Source organism: Dendropsophus ebraccatus, chromosome 3 (genome assembly GCF_027789765.1).
Source record: "Dendropsophus ebraccatus isolate aDenEbr1 chromosome 3, aDenEbr1.pat, whole genome shotgun sequence".
NCBI classification, from domain to species: domain Eukaryota; kingdom Metazoa; phylum Chordata; class Amphibia; order Anura; family Hylidae; genus Dendropsophus; species Dendropsophus ebraccatus.
In genome coordinates this window covers 58,016,030-58,036,597 of record NC_091456.1, presented here as the reverse complement: position 1 = coordinate 58,036,597, position 20,568 = coordinate 58,016,030, and the positions used below count along the sequence as shown (strand labels likewise).

The 20,568-nt window shown below is 42.6% G+C and overlaps 1 protein-coding gene across 2 annotated transcripts in view; it reads right to left on the bottom strand.

Annotated features, from left to right (window-relative positions):
• TRPM6 (transient receptor potential cation channel subfamily M member 6) overlaps nucleotides 1–18,393 on the bottom strand; it is a 141,344-nt gene extending 122,951 nt beyond the window's left edge. Inside the window, exon 1 of one of the 2 annotated variants that reach the window (XM_069961837.1) lies at nucleotides 18,188–18,393. In XM_069961837.1, the coding sequence (XP_069817938.1) occupies nucleotides 18,188–18,196 (9 nt within the window). In that variant the 5' untranslated portion in view covers nucleotides 18,197–18,393. Of the gene's footprint in view, nucleotides 1–5,948; nucleotides 6,169–18,187 lie in introns of those variants that run through there. The other variant, XM_069961835.1, reaches the window with a different exon arrangement.
• Nucleotides 18,394–20,568: the final 2,175 nt, after the last annotated feature.

Sequence of the window (20,568 nt, the reverse complement as noted above, 5' to 3'; positions counted from 1 at the left end):
ATTTATATTTTAATTTTGAATATCTACAGAGCAGGTGTTTACCGTGTGTACGCTGGGAGGAGTATATACGGTAAGCCCTTGCACCTGTGAGTTGCTGTTGCACCTTTTGTTTTTTGACTTAAAAAACCCTGTCTAGACCCCTCCTGTACAGCCAGCTATCAAACTCTCTGAACGTTTGGTCTATTCCCATCTAACCCGCTATCTCTCTGATATCTCTCTTCTTGACCACCTTCACTGTGGTTTTCATACTTTTCATTCTACAGAAACTGTTCTAACTAAAGTTTGTAATGATCTCCTGGCTGCCAAATATAAAAGTGACCACTCGCTACTAATTCTCTTGGATCTATCCTCATTTGACACCGTCTCCTCCTCAACATTCTCTATTGTAGCAATGAATCACTTTTGCTCCTCTGCCTTTTGTCTCCAACCCTCTCCATATAGTCTGTAAGCTCTTGCGAGCAGGGCCTAAACTCCTCATGTTTGACTTGATGGCTACAAGTGTATGTCTCATTTTTGTCAATGTATGTACCCCCAGTATTGTAAAGTGCTGTGGAACAAATTGGCACTATACAAATAAAACAAAAATTTATATAATTCTTTTTTAAATGTAAGTTTCATATGGAGGACAAAATATAAAATCATGGCGTCCCCACTGCATAGCTATGCTCTACTCCCATGCAGCCTGTGGTCAATAATAACAGATAACTGCAAGTTCTGGATGGTTGGTATCCCTAGTCAGTAATTTGTTATTAAGGCAGAGAGCTATCATAGGGGAGAGGAGTTTGCAGTAAACAGTAGTTTATATTGCGGTAGATACAGTAATTGATCTATGATTATAAACCTGCTGTGCAAAGACTCCTTAATAAATACGTAGATAAGGAGTATTAGTCTTTCAACCCAATTATCACTAATTTGTCAGCAAGAGCCAAATTACAATATGGTAGATATGAAAAACTTGGAAGTCAGTACACAGGCAAGAATTACTAAGGTCAGGCACGTCAATAGGCCAACACATGGTAAACATTGGGATTGATTCTGATCCCTGTAAACAGGTGTATGCTGACTAGATAGCTAAAACAATGGCATACCTTACTAGCCTGTAGGAATCCTGTCATTTCATTCTAAGGCCACAATGTGCTGTACTGCAATCTCATTCAAGATCACAAGCCAAACCTTCACATGATCTGTCCACACTAGGTGCGAGGAGAACACTACTCAAATTGCTTGCAAAACGGAAATTACAGATGAAGGACATGTAACTGTGTATCATGTACTATGTATCCCAGGTAACCATGCAATGTCCTTCAATCTCATAACTTTATATAGTAAGCAGTAATGCAATGTATTTTAGTGCACACATCATAATCCTGCATGATTAAACACTGTGATAACCTGCCATAAAACTACAAGAACTTGATGTGATGTGATGTCCAGTGAGTTCACAGGAATCCACAGGACTGCTGTTTTGGTGCGTGTCCTTTCCAAACTATAAGTAGTCGACAACTGATCAATTAAGAGGAAGAAGTCTCTTTTTCAGAAGAACAGGAAATTGGTTGTATATCATAGTCCAACAAGGACTGTAAGGAGAGTACAGAAGCTGACAGAACATGAAAATAGAACAAACTATGAAGAAGTAAGGGATTATTTATCAGAAAATTTTTGATAATGGCCCTTAAAGGGGTTATCCAGCACTACAAAAACATGGACACTTTCCCCCTACTGTTGTCTCCAGATTGGGTGGGGTTTTGAAACTTTGTACCATTGAAGTAAATGGAGCTTAATTGCAAACCGCACCTGAACTGGAGACAACAGTAGGGGGGAAAGTGGCCATGTTTTTGTAGCGCTGGATAACCCCTTTAAGGGTAAAATCACACGGGCGGATCCGCAGCGGATTTAGCGCTGCAAATTCGCAGCTAAATCGGCAGCGGAACGATCCCCTGTGAATTCCAATGCAATTACATACTCGCAGCAGGATTGTCATCCCGCTGCCAGTATGTAAGTATCGGCTGCATTAACCCCCGCTGCCCAGGATGATACATTACCGGCAGCACGATCAGGCGGCATCTGAGGTTCCCAGCTCCCGGAGGTCCCACGCAGCCAATCAGTGACTGCGGCGGGGCCGTGCACTGATTGGTTGTGCGGGACCTCCGGGAGCCGAGAGCCTCAGATGCCGCTGGATCATGGTACCGGTAATGTTTCACCCCGGGCGGTGGGGGTTAATGCGGCCGGCACTTACATACTGGCAGCAGGAAGACAATCCCACTGCGAGTATGTAATTGCATTGGAATTCACAGGATATCGCTGCTGATTTAGCTGCAAATTCGCAGCGTTAAATCCGCTGCAGATCCGCCCATGTGAATTTACCCTAAAGGGAACATGCCATTGGATGATTATGATTATCATCATCATCATACAGGGAATTTTGTCCAATCTTTAAATGATCACTGTCATTTCTACAAATATTTGCATAAATCAATACTAGAAGCAAAAGTAAGAATGGGTGTAATATATCTTAGGAGATAAAAATCCTCTTATTAGCCCTCTACCAATAAACATTTAGAAACTCTTAAAGAAACGGCTCAGTACAATCATATACAAGCGACTCTGTACCCACAATCTGACACCTACCCCCCAAAACCGCTTGTACCTTCGGATAGCTACTTTTAATCCAAGATTTGTCCTGGGGTCCATTCGGCAGGTGATGCAGTTATTGACCTAAAAAAAACGTTTAAACTTGCAGCCCAGTGTCAAATTTGTGTGACCTAGAGTGTGTGTGCCCTAGGCTTGCGACACCTCTCCGTCCCTTCTCCTCACCATTAGGAATGCCTCAGGCAGGATTTCTCCTAATCACCAATTGTCTGAACACTGCACATGTGCCTTAATGATCCAACACATGTGCAGTGTTCAGACAAGTAGTGATTAGGAGAAATCCTGCCCTGGGGCATTCCTAATGGTGAAGAGGGTGGGAGGAGGGACAGAAAGGCAGTGGAAGCCTAGGGCACAGACACTCTAGGCCACACCAATTTGACACGGGGCTGCAAGTTTAAAAGTTGTTTTTCAGGACAAAAACTGCATCACCTGCCGAGCGGACCCCAGGACAGATTTTGGATTAAAAGTAGCTATCTGACAGTTGGGGGGGGGGGGCAGATTGTGGGTACAGAGTGCTTTAAGTAAAGAAGTTAATGATTGGGCACTCTGAGCAAAACATCCTATATACAGATCATATTTCTGGCAGACAACTGTCTGTCATCAGCCATTGCAAGTGATCGCTCTTGCTTAATTTCGACACAATTACATTATGTGTATAGGCATCCTAAAATGGGTAACAAACTTAGTGACACAGTCAACGTACCCTGGATAATACAATGAGTTTTCGGCCCTTATCTCTGTTTACGATACGTAATACTCACAGGAAAACATACAGTAACTTATTAAAATAAGAATTATATAAGAGCAGTAAAGTTCTTATCAGAAGATATGCAGATACGATGTTCTCCTGAATAAAAGCCAAATTGTAACCTGGAAGGGTCATGACACATGGAACACAGTACAATGGTTTAGCTTAATGCTAATCTAAAATTGAATTAGTAAATCCTGTTTATTGTAGTTACAAATGAGCTGTCTCACAAAGGCAACCCCTGTCAGTGTAACATACACTGCTGTCAGCGCTGTTACTCTTCTCTCCTTGCCCCAGTACCATATTTCTGTGTCTTCTCGGCAGCTGCATTGTGTTGCGAGCCATCCAATCCGCAACATTAGTGTTATCGTGAGCATGTTACCCTGTTTCCCGAAAAAAAAGCAATCCTCTCAAAAATAGTGGAGGATTTACAGGACAGCTTAAATGTTAGGCCCCCGCCACCACCAGGGTTATGTCTCTTTATGCTGGTTTGTGATCACAACTACTATACAGAATAATAAATATTCTTTTTTTTTTGTTCAACAATAAGTGCCAACACTAGCGGATTATTATAGGCCCGAATCGGGCGGTAGCCCAGGGGCCCATGGCTGCCCAAACAGACATACTTTCAATGGTGTATTGTCCCTGGCTACAATTCTGCCATAATTTGCAAACAATTGCTGCTTTTTTACCTCGATTTTGTACAAATCAGGGCATCAAGACATTATCTATCCTGTACTATGAACACTATGAACATGCTAGTGCCATAGTTACAGTGGGGTGGGGGGCCCAGGCTTGGTGAACAGCCCGGGGCCTATGGTAAAGTTAATCCGCCCCTGAGTGAGAATTCTTAAAGGGGTTGTCCAGCTAAAATCTTTTTCGTTCAAATCAATTGGTTTCAGAAAGTTATATAGATTTGTAATTTACTTCTATTAAAAAATCTTGTCTCCTATACTTATTAGCTGCTGTATGTCCTGCATGAAATGTTGTTTTATTTTTAGTCTGACAAAGTGCTCTCTGCTGACATCTCTCTCTCCAGAGCAGGAAAGGTTTTCTATGGGAATTCATAGAAAACCGAGACAGAGTTTCTGTCTCAGCCAGAGATGTCAGCAGAAATCATTGTGTCAGACTGAAAATGATTGGGTTATCCAGCCAAGCCTCCTGGGACATCACGCCCTGCCCCCTGTCTGCATCATCAGCCTGATCTCAGCAAACACACACAATGTGAGACAGAGGCATGGAAGATTTGTCTCCTAAGGTGGGATAGCAGTGGGAGCAGGAGACAATGTGGATTGGCACAGAGGCCATTTTTCTTCACTTCCTGGATTTCTATCAGCTACCAGTGTGGCAGAACCGCACAGATATGGTAATACATTATATAGACATATCTATATAACTTTCAATGTACTTTTAAAAGAAAAGTTTTCCTTATCCGGAGTTCCCCTTTAAAGCGAATGTACTAGTGGTACATAGCTTTTCTGTTTTACCATTAATAGACCGGCCCTGGCACAGGGATGCCGGGGCCGCTGTCCTTTTTTTTAAACTGCGTCCCGGACCTGGCCACAGCGCCGGTCTATTCCCGACCACCAGCCCGGCCTGTAGCACTGGAGGAAACCCGCGCTTTATGACCCCCAAACACACATGCCTTTATTCCTTTTCATCACTAAAAACAGATGGGAGAATAAAAAGCCTAAATAGACAAGAGACCTACATCATGCATGCCCACATACCACGTCTTATACAGTAGATCAACTCTACTTTGTCAAAGCAATTACTTACACTGTACAATGCCAGAACATTATATAACTGTATATAACTTTATACTGAGCTAAAGTGACAGTATTAATAAGTATAAAATTTAAAATTAATGTCCCCAAAAGTTGTATGTACAGTATACCAGTACTCCCTACAATCCTTTCTGTTCATCCATTGAGTGTCCACCTACTTAATTTCATGTTACAAACACAAACATATATTCAGGCAAAAATCTATACTTGTACTCCAATGCAGTTATGAAAAAGAACTCTCATTGTAATATATATCCTAGCTGTATGGTTACCATGGTGTGTCATAGGCTGCAGTGGGCAGCGGGAAAAGTACCAAACTGCATATAACAAACAGTGTAATACAATAAATAATATCAGTTATATCCACAAGATGAGAGTAAACAAGATGCCTCAATGTCACTAATGTACGGTATATGCATAATAGTAGTTACCAGCGCACATCCCTAATATTTCTATATCATTTAGAAATACATCAAGTATTTAGTATTTAATCATCTGCATCTACAGGCATACTGGTTGTCTCCTGTGATAAGATATATAAGATAATGTTGGTCTATACATGGATTGCTGTCACAGTAATATATAATGCTATAGGGATACTGCAAGTCCCAGCATGTCTGCTGCATAATAAGGAATGCTGAGACTTGCAGTGCATTCATAGCTGCATATTAAGCCTAAATCTGCTACCGCTATGTTTACTAGTAAAAGTTTACCTGTCAGGTAAAAAGCCTCTAGCCGGAAAGTATAGTAACTCCATACATTACCTTCAGCTGTACTTTCATGGTGCTGGATTCTCCCCAGGGGGTGATTTTTAACAGGGGATTCCCTAGGTAATGATCCTCCCAGTCCTGACCACAAGACTCATCTGACTTTCAATTAGGGGGCAATGGGAAGCTTGATATCCCCCACCCTCCAGGGAAACACTTGCAGCTTAAGCAGCAGCAGGAGGAGGAGGAGGAGGTGGAGGCGGAGGATCCTTCTTACATGCACCTAACTGAACATATCTTTAGGTACGAGAATGATCCTTGATCTGCTACGGCAATCTGAGCCTTATTTATGGCTCCGTCTGTAGAGCAAAACTACACACACGGATGGAACAAGTGCAGCTATAAAACAGGTGTGTGTGAGTTTTTTATTTTATAAAGAGCAACACAATCTAAAATATTTATATTATACATGACTGGAGCTTTATCTGGACTTTTCATGGGAAGATTTTTTTTTCTGAAGCATATTCGTATCTAGGGATGAGCAAATTTACAGTAGGAACGAATCGAAGCGCTTCGTTCCTACCGGCATTCTGCTCATCAGGCTGCGGGCTTGGAAGTCTGCTCTGCTCAGTGCCGCTCCTCCCGGGGTCCTGGAAAAAGATGGATCCCGCCCTAGGAAACTTATCCCAGTTTCCCAGGACTGGATCCATCTTTTTCCAGCACCCGGGGAGGAGCGGCACGGAGCGGAGCATACTTCAAAACCTGCAGCCTGATGAGCAGAATGCCGGTAGGAACGAAGCGCTTTGCTTTGTTTCTACTGTAAATTTGTTAACCCCCTTAGTCATATCCTTAAGGGTGCTTTCACACCTACCGGATCCACAGCGGATCTCACTTCTGCGGATTCGAAGCGAGAACCGCTACAGATCCGGTACCATTCACCCCTATGATAGCACATATTGGGAGTAACATCCTGCTGTGAATATGTGCTTTAACCCCCCGCTGTCCGCAGCCCCGCCGCCGCATCCCCCATCTCCGGCCGCATCCCCCCATCCCCCGCCGCATCCCCACGCGCATCCTGCAGCCCGCCGCTGAGAGCATAAAGTACCTGCTCGGTGGCGTGGCTGCAGTGAGGCTCCCGGCTCTGGTCCTACTAATGAGCGGGATCAGAGCCGGGAGCCTCACTGCAGCCGCGCCGCCGAGCAGGTACTTTATGCTCTCGGCGGCGGGCTGCAGGATGCGGCCGGGGATGTGGGATGCAGCCGAGGATGGGCTAATGCGGCACCGGGGCTGCGGACAGCGGGAGGTTAAAGCACATATTCACAGCGGGATGTTAATCCCCCTGCGAATATGTGCTATCATAGGGGTGAATGGTACCGGATCCGCAGCGGTTCTCGCTTCGAATCCGCAGAAGTGAGATCCACTGTGGATCCGGTAGGTGTGAAGGCACCCTTAAGGGGTATTCTCATCTGGAGCAGTTGTGCTCTATCCATAGTATACACTAAGAGATTGTGGAGTCTGAACGCTGGGGCCTCAGAACAAAATCCCAGCTGAATAGGGTTGCAGGTCATGCATATGTGCCACTGCGCCATTCTCTGTTGAGCTTTCTCTTCGATGGCTGACTAGAAAATAAATGGAGTGGCAGTGCGCAGTCATGGCTTCATTCAGGAGGGATTTTAAGGTCCCCGTTTCCAAGATCGTAGGGGGCTTCTGAAGTCAGACACCCACCCCACCCCCTAATGTCTTAGTTACGCCCTATGCTGTGGATACTGTGTATAGGGCATAACTACTCCAGATGGGAATACCCTTTTAGGCCATGTTCACACAGTGTATTTTTTCATTAAACAACAGCCGTTGCATTTCAATTCAAATAAAGTGATGTTAATCCGTCCGATTCTGAACATCACGCGCATCGGCCGTTCTTTCACAAGGCAAGATCAAACAACGGCCAATGTTCATACAGAATGTGAACATTGCCTTAAAGTTTTTCTATAAGAGAATAGGATAGGTGATGAAACCATTAAGGAGAATAGGGTCCCATGCCCCTCTGGTTGAATAGAACAGTGGTTAGACATATTGGAGAGATTTATTAAATATGGTGTAAAGTGAAACTGGCTCAGTTGCCCCTAGCAACCAATCAGATTCCACCTTTCATTTTTCAAAGAGCCTGTGGGGAATGAAAGATGTAATCTGATTGGTTGCTAGGGGCAACTGAGCCAGTTTCACTTTACACCATGTTTGATAAATCTCCCCCATTAACTTCTATAAACCTGACGAAGATGGACAATTGCGGCATTCATTTGTTCGACAACCACTCTTTAAAAACACAGAGGGGACCCATTCCTGTCATTGGTGAGAGTCTCAGAGGTTGGAATACCACTGATCAAACACTTATCATGTAGATAGTTGATGAGAGTCCTTTGTGGGAAAATCCCTTTAACCTGTTGACGACACAGGATGAGCATGCTCATCCTGATACCATCAACAGAGTATAGAACAAGCTCAGGATGTGAGCCCGCTGTAAACACAATGACATTTAAATGGCCTGTAAAGGCTATCATTGGTGGTCCAATGGCTAGTTACCCAGGCTACCTTGGCTCTGGGATTGTTATAGGCTACCTTCATGTTACTTTTTAAATCGAATGTACTATCCAGCATATCACTTTTTAACATTACCTAGTTGGCACTGGCATGGGGATCCTGGTTGAGTGGTCTTTCTTTAAATATGCCATCCAATTCCCGCGCTCAGCTCCGTTCTCTTCTTGTGCCCAGCTCTATAGATAGTAAGCAGGCCCGGTGCTCCCCAGTGTGATGATTTCCCCTCTCCTCTGTGACGCGCCTCCATTGATTCTAATGGAGGTGCATCACAGGGGGGATACGTACATACTGGGGAACACTGTGCCTGACTCCAGTGCCTAGAGCCGGGCCGCTGCACAAGAAGAGAACGGCGTCGAGTGTGGGAATTGGACACTGTTTTGAAAAAATGGACTGCAAGGATCTCCAGTGCTTTACACGTAGTATTGCCTGCTAAGTGGGAGGGGGGGATATACTGCAAGGGGGGATTACAGGCCCTAGGAGCATACTGGCATTGCGAAAACAGCGTCTACAATCATTGGCTGGCTTACTCATGTGACCTCTCAACTATAAGGACTTGTCTTTTTCTGCTCGTCATCAGATCTTGAAGAGGGAGAGATCTTGGAGTAGGGACAGTGAGGATTTAGGTCTTGGGGCACCCGCTGTGGGGTTCATCTTCAACGGTGAAGTATGCAGTCTTGAAATGAGAAGCCCAGGTTTTGGCAGAGTTTTGGGAAGGACACTTCTTCCCTAATGTTTGTTACAGTGTGAATGTCCTTTGCAGACTGTCCCTGGAGAAAAAAAACTACATCTTCTGCACCCTGGACAACCCCATTTAGTTTACAAGGTAACCTTTATTATTGTGAACTATTTCTTGGTGAATAAAAGTATGTTCTAAATGAGACCTTACAGGAGAACAGACCCATTTTCTATAATAGTTATGTATTCTGCCCGTGACTTTGTCTGATCACAGCAATATTCTCCTTTAAAGTTACAGCACTACAACACTATAGGGTCATAGTATATCAGTATTATTAGTCATATCGGTGCTTGTATAGTGGTAGCATAAACCTGTCTTATTAGGTATTTCTAGTTTATGGTTTTCTGACCCCATCTACACTTTAAGATTTTTTTTCAAGGCCACTTTAAGTTACCAATCTTTTACTCCTCTTACTGCCCCTACTACTAGCTCTATATAGCCACACATCTACTGATTGTCCTTGATGCTCCATACTGCTGCTGTCATCGTTTCAGCTACTACCATCCCTACTGCTGCTACTACTGGCCCTCCATCTTTGCATGTCTCTCGTATTGTCTATCATGTTCCATACTACTACTGCCGCCGCCGCCATCAATGCAGCTACTTTTCACCCTGCTGCCACTTATATTAGCCCTACACAGCTTCTGCATTGTCTATCTTAAAAGAAGAGAAGAAGTGGTGCTTCATGTGTAGGAGAAACAGACATATAGGGGTTTTAGCCCGTGTCCTAGGTGTTCTGTTCATCTGGATTGGCTGTTTAAGTCTCAACAACGATGACAGCTCTCAGGTGGCATTCCTGTTCCAATGACCATTCAAGGTCAACAACAAGCCGGTGCTTATTCAGGTATGGCTAAAATATAGGCTTAATTCTGCCGTTGGTCCTTCAGGGGATAATAGACAGGGTTTTCCATGCATTGTTTTTTTTTTGCTGTCTGTTGGTAGGCCCACTCCATTTTTAGCAACACAGACACCAGGGCAGAAAACAGGACATGAGGGCTATATTAAGCTCATGCTGTATGCATGAGAGAAAGCTAGGATGGGCTGTGTACCTGTGATTTCTCCTTCAGAGGATCCACACTGCCCTCGAAAGGTAAATCAAGGCTTTTATCTCATCTTAGCAGCTGCAGCACCCACAGTACCCTTGTGACCACCTTGTCAATCACTGGCCTCAACGAGTCAGTCTTCGAAGTGGCGGTGGGTGTGGTCAGTGGGGGAGCCAGAGACATGTTTTATATATTTTAGTTAGTTTTTTAAGTGTGTATGCAGAGCTTTCTTCTATTCTATGTGCATACAATAATTTTTAACATATGCAGAAATAAAAGAGTAACGGTTTTAATCTTGAATGCTGAAGAACTAATTGTCTTTCTTACTGACACAATGGTGTACTATGCCCATGTCTTCGTTTTTTTGTGGCATATGCAAATTTAATTTCCGATAGATCCAAAATCCATACTTGATCAAGTACTGATCTTCTGGTTTCCCAGTACTCACATGGTACCAAGTTGCATACAGATTCCCCAGTCACTGATGAGTCAGCAGTATACAATTCTCAGTCACTAGTAAGTGGCATTTATATTTGGCATGGTCCATATTAGGGATGGTCCGAACCGAGTTCGGTTCGGGTTCGTACGAACCCGAACCCTCGGTAATAATTCCCGCTGTCTGCCCGCTCCGTGGAGCGGGTGGATCCAGCGGGAGGACCGCATGGAAAACTGGGATACAGCCATAGCCATAGGCTGTATCCCAATTTTCCAGGCGTTACTCCCACTGGATCCGCCCGCTCCAGCGGTAATCTGCTGCCGAGCGTTCGGGTTCATATGAACCCGAACCTCGGCAGTTTCAGACCATCCCTAGTCCATATGTGTTATTAGTCCCCAGTGTGTAGCAATTAGAGATGAGCGAACCAGGTTAGGGTTCGAGTCGATCCAAACCCGAACATTCGGTATTTGATTAGCTGGGGCTGCTGAACTTGGATAAAGCTCTAAGGTTGTCTGGAAAACATGGATGCAGCCAATGACTATATCCATGATTTCCACATAGCCTTAGGGCTTTATCCTACTTCAGCAGCCACCGCTAATCAAATGCCGAAAGTTCGGGTTCGGATGGACTCGAGCATGCTCGAGGTTTGCTCATCTCTAGTAGCAATATTTGCCTTTACAAATGTCAAAAAGAACCATGATAGCATGCTTTGATTGTGTAGATGATAGCAAGAAGAGAGGTCCCAGACCTTCCAAATTAAATATTAAAATTCCAGTTTTATTTGTAACTCCACAGCAGAAAAAGAAACCCAGAACAAATCTTGTCAGGTAAGAACAAAATGGTATAAAACAAGGTGACCAGCAAATTGCATTTTACATGCACCTAGTCAGTGATATCAGGATACATCAATCATGCAAGTAATGCTATGCATCAACAAAACAATTTGAACACATAATGAACAAGCAATAATAGCCTAATAGCCCAGACAGTATTTGGCAGACATGTGAATGGCCCCGATGGGTTTATTCCTTAAAAAACGCTTAATATGTAGAGAAAAACACAAAAAGAGCAAATAATGATGTTCTATACAATAGAAATATCTTATATTACTGTTCCCCTTCCCTGTTTTCTGAATACCTTCTGCTTGCTTGATATTGACAGATAACACACCCGACGGATCCGCAGCGGATTTCTCGCTGCAAGCTCACAGCTAGATCCGCTGCGGGTCCCTGCCCTGTAATGTCTATGGGCAGACGTACTCACAGTGGGATTGACATCCTGTTGCCAGTATGTCGGGAGACTGCCCCATTAACCCCCCCGCCGGCCGGAGCATCCAGGTTGCTTCAGGGGGTTTCCGGGTGAATGTCCCGCTCAGCCAATCAGTGTGCTGCGGCAGGGTGGGGCGGTCTCCCGACACACTTGCAACAGGATGTCATCCCGCTGTGCGTAATGTCTGCCTGTAAAGATTACAGGGCAGGGATCCGCAACGGACCTCGCTGCAAATTCGCAGTGAGAAATCTGCTGCGGATCCGTCTTGTGTGTTTGTACCTTATTCATATATTTTGGTAGCTTGAATATTTTCAATTGTAACTATCGATTTTTTTTCCTGATGATTTATGGATTTGCAATAAAACTTTTGGATATGAAACTTTGCCTCGCTCTGTGGTGCTGGACAAAAACTGTGTATGTGAGCTTAACCTCGGTCTAGTCCAAGCACATGGGCTGGAGGAGTGTCCGGTGAGCTGACCACTATTGACTTTGTAAGAATATTTTCAATTGTAAGGGTCCATTTACACAGAAAGATTATCTGCCAAAAATTTGAAGCCAAAGCCAGAAATGGATTTGAAAAGAGAAGAGAATTCATTGAATTCCGACCGCAGAAAAATGACAAGTTTTTTCCGGCGCCGCGTGGGATCCCGGCCGGAGCACATACGATGTGTGTACGCTCTGGCCGGGATCCCATTGCAAATAAGGCATTGTTCCACACCACAAAACTACGGCCGTAGTTTTACGTAGTGTGAACATTGCCTAAGGGGAACAATATTAAAAGTGGAAAACCAGGTCCCAAAGGGTTTCAGACTCTGAGGAGAAGCAAATTGAACCTCAGGAGATGGCAATTTTATTAATTTTTTTTTACATAACCTCCTCCTCTGTTTGTTATGCTGACTTTTTCAATGCAATGGACTACCATTTTAGGTAAATTGTCCTGATTTGTATTTGCAAAATGGTAAAGATGCAGTAGAAATATTGTAAGCATAAAACTAGAGAAGAGCATAACTTCAATCGTTCCGCATTACAGTACTGGGGGCTGAAAAAGTTGAATGCTCAAGTTGCACTCATCTCTAGTTGACAATATTTCTGGTTTGTTCACACATTGTTTTATTTTCACTCAATATTTTGGTATTATATTACTGTGTGAACATAGCTTTATACTTTCTCTCTCATTATGATCCACACCTGATTTTAGCACCTAATCTGCATTAGGGTGGGTTCACGCGCCGTCTGACGAAAATATTGACATGTCATTCATAGGCACGGGCAGAGGTGCGTGCAAGTGTGAGTGACGGAATCTGCGGCGGGTGGTCCACCCACATTCTGTAGTGTGAACCCACCTTTACAATCCCCAAGGGTATGTCCACAGATGTCAGAGTTTGGCTATGTTTACACAAAGTTTTTTTTTCAGCTCTGTTTAAAATTACGTTCGTTATTTTGAGGCTAAAATAACAGACGTCATTTAGCAGCCTGGCCTCCCCTTAGTGCAATGACTGGTGTCTGCACATTATTTTAGTTTGGGATTACTAATTGGCCTTTGGGTGTGTCTTAATTGAAAAGTCCATTGAATTTAATAGTAAAAAGGGAGAAAGAACGGTGACAAAAGAAAAACTGTGTGTGAACTACTAATAAAAAATGTCCACTGTTTGCAAAAGACATCTGAAAATAATGATTGCGTTCATTATTTTGACGCCTGCGCTAAAAACGTCCGTTATTCACTGCATTGTGCGCATTGGACGTCGGTCTTTCCATTAACTTCATTGACATTGCAGTCAGTTAAATCACGGCAAAAATGGACTTTTTAAAAAAATCTAAATCGTCCGCCTTTTCTCTATTTTTGACGTTGTGTGAACATAGCCATTCACTGCGTTAATGCAATGAATGATGGTCGGGTGGAAATTAAATTATTAATTACTGCAATAAAATGCAGCACTGCAATGAAATGGTTAACTACTGCAATTAAATGATGCATTCACATTGCATTATTGCATGTGTGAACACAGCCTAAAGAAAACCTGATCAAAACCTAAAACATGTAAAAGAACTCTAAGGCATATTCACATACAATTTTTTGTAGCCAATAAAACATTGAACATTTCTGTAAGACACTACTTTATCTAAAATGGCAAAAAAAAAAAAAATCTGCCTTTGATTTTATGGGGTGAAAAACCAGCTGAAAATAGAGTTGCAAAAACATTTAATGGCCATTGAATTGACAGATGATTTTTCCCTCGTGTGCCTCTTTTTTTGCCCTTATGCCCACTAATGGCTGAATTTTTTCCATTGCCAAAAATGGAATGCATTACTATACGAGAATCTACTGATTATTTACAGATTTTTTTACCTGTAAAAACTCAATTTAGCAGGTAATTCAATAACTAAAAAAACTGTCAATTTTACTGTGTGCGAACATGGCCTAAGGGTGTTTTTACATGCTGCAGTACCTGCCGCAGGGAGTGCTTGTGTTCATGGGAACTGCAGGCTTTTAATAGTGGCATGTCTGGGTACAGCCCACAATTACTGGTGAATAGCAAGGGCCAGTGGCATTGGCTAGCGCAGGGGGAGGGAACCTTGGCTATCCAGGTATGATGGGAGTTGTAATTTTGCAGGAGCTGGAGGGCCAAGGTTCCCTACCCCTTGGCTAGCACCTTACTGGCGATTCACTGATAGCCACTAAAGACCTGCCTGCAATTCCCATTACCGCAAGTGCCAGTCACGTACAATAGCATGTGACAGTGCCCTAAAACAATGTAATCAACCTCTAATCTATTATTAACAATTAAGGATTGAATTCTGGATGTTTTGTTTTCTTATTTTATGAACATATTCATGATGTAACCCCAAGCGTTTCCATGGGTTTGTGCTCTGTAAAGGTTTTATAAGGCTGGCAGTGTAATTTTATAGTGTTGCCAGTAGGTTATAAAAGCGTCAAGAGTATCATTTTTAATGCATATGTGTTAAAGACTGACATTCATAGTAACATTTGCTGACAGAAGTGCAAAGGTTAACAAGATCTTATCACTACAGAAAGATACAATGTGAAGTTTACGGCCATCACAAATGAGACAATAGAGGCGTTTCTTATGGCCTGTCAGTTGCTACATGTTAAGCCAGTCTATGTCAGCACTGTATTCTTATTTAAAATCCTACTAAAAACTACTTATGGAGAAATGTGGACAAAAACGATAAACTTTTTACAATCTAATTTCAAATATGCAAAAGTACTGAGAAAAACCTGGAAACCGCATCACTCTTGTCATCAGTTTGTGTGTTGTATTGCAGCTCATTGAATAGAGCCGAGTTGTAATACCATCTACAACCTGAGGACAGGTGTGCTGCTGTTTTTGGAAGAAAGCAGCTGTTTTTTTGCTAATCTTGGACGGTAACCTTAAAGGGATTGTCCAGTGTTAGGCCTTTCTTGTCATATTGCTGCTGGTGCATGTAAAACAATAAACATCCTATGCTTACCTCTCTGCGCTCCCTCCGTGTCCTGTTGCAGTGTAGCTGGTATCCACCGCTGACTGCAGAGCCTCCACTTCTGAGACATGCTTGTTTCAGGTTTCACAGCCTGCTCAGCCAAACACTGGTCGCACGGCTGTCCCTTCTTCGTCTCAGAATTGGAAGCTCTGCAGTCAGCGGGGGACACCACAACAGGACCCCTGGCAAGTGCGGAGACGTAAGCATAGGGTGTTTATTGATTTATATGCACCAGCAGCAATATGTTAAAAAAAATGTTTAATGCGGGACAAATTTTTTAAAGGGGTTATCCAGCGCTACAAAAACATGGCCACTTTCCCCCTACTGTTGTCTCCAGTTTGGGTGGGGTTTTGAAACTTTTGAGCTTAATTGCAAATTGCACCTGAACTGGAGACAACAGAAGGGGAAAAGTGGCCATGTTTTTGTAGCACTGGATAACCCCTTTAAGTTTACTACACTATCTAAAAATGTTATACTCAATACAAACATCTATATAACCAAGTATATTATTGGTGGCTGATCAGCAGAATATAATAGAACAGCAGCTGAAGCTAGCTGTTGCAGATTCCATTCTATAAAGTCTGTGCGTATAGTGAATAAGAAGGAACAGCTGCCGAGGCAAACTGATGGAGAAAGCCAACACCGGGCATCTTGTGATACTGACAGTACTCCCTCTACATAGAAAGTAGTACTAAGTAAAATGTGTTGAAAGCAGAGAACTGCAGGGGTTAATAGGTGGATCTCTAGCAGTAGTAGCTTGCCAGTCACTGCAGCCAAGGGTTTACACTTTATGACCATTAATCAATGAAATTAACCTATTGCAAATAATTGTTATTACACATAAGCAGTGGCACACATAAGAAGGCCGAGAGGAGATATGGTATGAGGTCTGATTCATTTAAAGAGTCTGGTTTATCTACAGGGGCTGGTGTGAGGACTAATTTATTTAGGAGATCTGGTGTGGTGTCTAGTTTATTTGTGTGTCTGGTCCAAGATCTATAGTATTTAGGGTGTTTCATTTAAAGGGGTTATCCAGCTCTTGTCTCCAGATTGGGATGGGTTTCAAACTCAGTTCCATTGAAGTTAATGGAGCTCAATTGCAAACAAAACCTGAACTGGAGACGAGAGAGGGAGAAAAGTAGCCATGTTTTTGTAGCACTGGATAACCCCTTTAAGGTCTAATGGCCTTAGGGGGTTTGGAGGTCAGGTCTGTAAGCTAATCAAGTCTCAATTCTTTAATTTTGTCTGACGTCTAAATTTATTTGGAAGTCTGATCTGTGGGATTTATTGATCTTTTTTTTTTATAATGCGGCTGATAATGTGTGGGATACTATTGTTATCCATCTCCTTCCTGTTTCTTGATATTGTACGGCAATAGCAAGTGGGAATAGTTAGGTAGGAGATGAAAGTAGGTATGGGTGTCTGGCTTCTTTACCATGTTCCCACAATATTAGAACTATAGAGGAGGGTAAAGAAGATGAAAGCAGCAAGGGTGTACCGTGGTAGTTTCCGCATGAATAAACAGCTATTCTTTATAATAGAACATTGCCTGCTAGATACTACAATAATTAAAAACGTGATTTGTTAACACCCCCCCCCCCCCTTGAAATTCAGAAATTTGCTTTGCACCTGGATTACAGCTGAACTGTTTTAGCATTGTATCTAAATACTCTATCCAAGTCCGAGTGGTTTGTTGCCATCCCGGAGCTATACCCCTCCAGGTTTTCATGCCATGTCCTTGTGCGTAAGTCATAAGTACACTGTGTACATTAACACATTATATTATAGCCATATAATATATGCTTGCTGGATATTTATATGTTAATATGCTCTGGCTACACTGTGACTTTATATTACTGAATTGGTGGATATAATAGTTGGTTGGTTGCAGCTCAAAATCGCTCTAATTAGTAAATATTTGTATTAGTTGTCTGTAAATATTGGAATTCCGTAGTATTTTACACTATTATATTTCCTGCATCATTCTTCTACTGTGTAAGGGACCGTTCATTCTTATTTTAAATTGTGCCAGTGAGGTTTCTGTGGTTGTGCAGCCTGTACTATTCTTTCCATCAAAAATATCTGAACCCTGATAGACCCCATTAAAGTCAATAAACTGGTTGTCACGATTAGTGCTGGATACCAGTGCAGACAGGACATTAATCCTCGCCCAGGGTGTGTAGATATAGGGCTGAGTAAAGAAAAGTCTAATGACAACTTCATACCACTCTCTGAATGTTATAACTTGGAGAAGACTTTCCATCTATATATCATGTTTTGCTGAGATCTTTTTGTTTCTTGCGCCACACTAGAACTGTCAATAAGGCTGCCAGAAAATAATCACGGAACTAAAGAGAACGGTATGCTGCTAATCTTATAAACAGCTGTCAATGTGATGTTACTTTAGAATGGGGTATGTGATGGTGATGATCAAGGCACAGTTATTATATTAAAGAACGCTACACTTTGCAATGTTTGCATGCAAGGAACAATATATTATGACAAAACTGAAATTTTTAGTGTCTCTTGTGGGCTAGGGTCATATATTCAAGATGTAGGCACATTGGTGGCAGAATTCAGAGCATCAGCAGCAGGATATAGGCGACTGTCCTGCATTTAGACAGTGACACTACCAATCATTTCCCGATAACAATTAGTTCAATTGTCATTAAAGTAAATAGAAACATAAGGAAGATAACCCCGGCCTTATCACTGTTCAAAATGGTCAAACACATACCTGCCTCATCCTGGTATGTAGCAAACTTGGAGCCTCCAGCCATTGAATTCCTGACTTGGTTCTTCAAGCAAAGTGAAGTAAAATATCACTGCTAATCTAAATTTCAATTTAAAAATTGGAGGAAAGAGCAACATTAATTTTAATATGAATCCTCCTAAATCCAGCCCAAGGAAAAAAAAAAAGGCTCACTTCCTTGGTGTACTCTGGCACAGATTGTCACCTTGCTTTAAACCTTTGTGAAGGTGTAATTTAGTTTAGTTTCAGTCATTCACTGGTGTGGAAAATCATTAACAAAGGTGATGTTGGTGAGTTAGAAGTTACATGTAAGCCTTTATTCCCATTAAGACAAAGAAGGAAGAGGTCATCTACATGTTAATCTATACAAACATCTGTAAGCACCAGAGAAGAACCCAATAAAAGGGTTCATTTTTGTTGGACAATCCAGTTTTTTAGAGTGGGTTTCTGACAGTGAAGAAAGGGGGTGTTATTTCTTGCATCTTGCTTTAATTTTTGGGAAACCTAGCAGAAATGATTGGGTTTCACTGCACAGTCCCTATATCAATGCACTGTATATTCAATAGACGTGCAGACACTGGAAGAGAATGGCAAATCAGGCAATTGCCCATGGCCAGAAAAGTAGCTTCCCAGGCAAAATGCCCACTTCCCTGGAACCCAAAGGGATAACCACTTTTAACTTTATCTGCATTCTCAGGATGTGGAGGCTACTTCTTTGGCTGTTCACACTTTGTACCCCACTTTCTCCCAACACTCGAGATAGGGGTCGGCCATGATGAAATATCACTGCCTGACTCCATCACACTACTATTTACTAGAGGTAATTATTCCCTCTTAGGGGGTGCAAATGTGGGCATTTTGTTATGTGGAATGATTACTTTGTAGTAGGTGAAGATCGGCAATATTAATGTATGGGCACAAAAGGGCATTATTACTGTGTAAAGGGCACAAAAGATGTCTTTGAATAGCTTGCACCGGGCCCGGGCCTACCTCCGGGGGGGAAGGGTGGAGAGCAAAGTGTGCTCCCTTCGGAGTTTGTGCTAGGCATATACATTGATAAATGTGCCCCATAGTGTTATACACTAAATCAAAGGATAAACCATTGATATCCTAGTATATGAAAAGGCCCAATGTTTAAAAATCTTAAATAATAAAAGTTACCAAAGCTTCAAAAATGTATAAAATAGCTTTAATTTATGCCCTCTGGTTGCCAACAGAACTGCAGAATCCCCTGCCCTATCTATGTGATCAGCCCTGTAGGCATTTTCCTCAGGAGTCCTCCAAGGACTGTCAACTGTCTGTAACTGTCAATCACCACTCGCTCTGCAAGAGGGCCGCATCTGCATTGCTACTGCTACAGGCAGCATCCCTAAGTAATTGCTTGCAGTGTGATGTTGCCCCTTTATATGCTTGGGTCATATTTTCGAGGCATATTTTAAGTCTTTACTGTTATCATATGTCATATAACATATTATGAGGCCTGGTCCTTGTGTGGGGGTAATTTCTTTAATATACCAGTTATTTTTAAGGTGCTGTTGGTCTGTGTTTTTCAAGACTATTGTAGCACCAATAAAAGCGATAGCCATTTGAGCTTTAAGTGCATATGCTTGTCTTTTCTTCATAAGGATTTAAATTACAATTGCAGATATACGTTACAATATCAAGATAACATCACATGGAAACACACATCTTTCAATTTGTCAATAGGGAATACTCACCCAAGCAAGAATTTGGAGACTTGCATCCATTTGTGAGGTGTGTAAATGTATGACGTTAATAAATGTATAAGATTAAATGGGAATAGAATACTCTGTACCAGGTAAATTGATCTGTATGTTCTGCCTTGGTCTGGTTCAATCCTGCTATAGCAACGTCTCTAAAATTTCCTTTGCCACTTGTAACTAGAGCTCTACTATGAGAAAATGCGAAACAGATGGCTATAAAATTCTGCAGTTTACTCACATTATAAAAGATGCATGGCTTTCTCTGCCAATATTTGTGCAAGAGTTTACACATCATAACATGAAAATTAAAGTGTACCTGTCACGATGGGCCACTTATGGATCAGCAGCGAGATCCACTGCGAATCTGGAAGTTCAGGTCTCAATGGATACGGAGACGCAGTTGAGAGAGAGAGGGGGCCATCTATAAGGAGGGTGGGGGGAGAGGGGGCCATCTATAAGGGAGGGGGTAGAGGGGGCCATCTATAAGGAGGGGGAGAGGAGGCCATGTATAAGGAAGGGGGTAGAGGGGGCCATCTATAAGGAGGGGGAGAGGAGGCCATCTATAAGGGAGGGGGTAGAGGGGGCCATCTATAAGGAGGGTGGGGGGAGAGGGGGCCATCTATAAGGGAGGGGTAGAGGGGG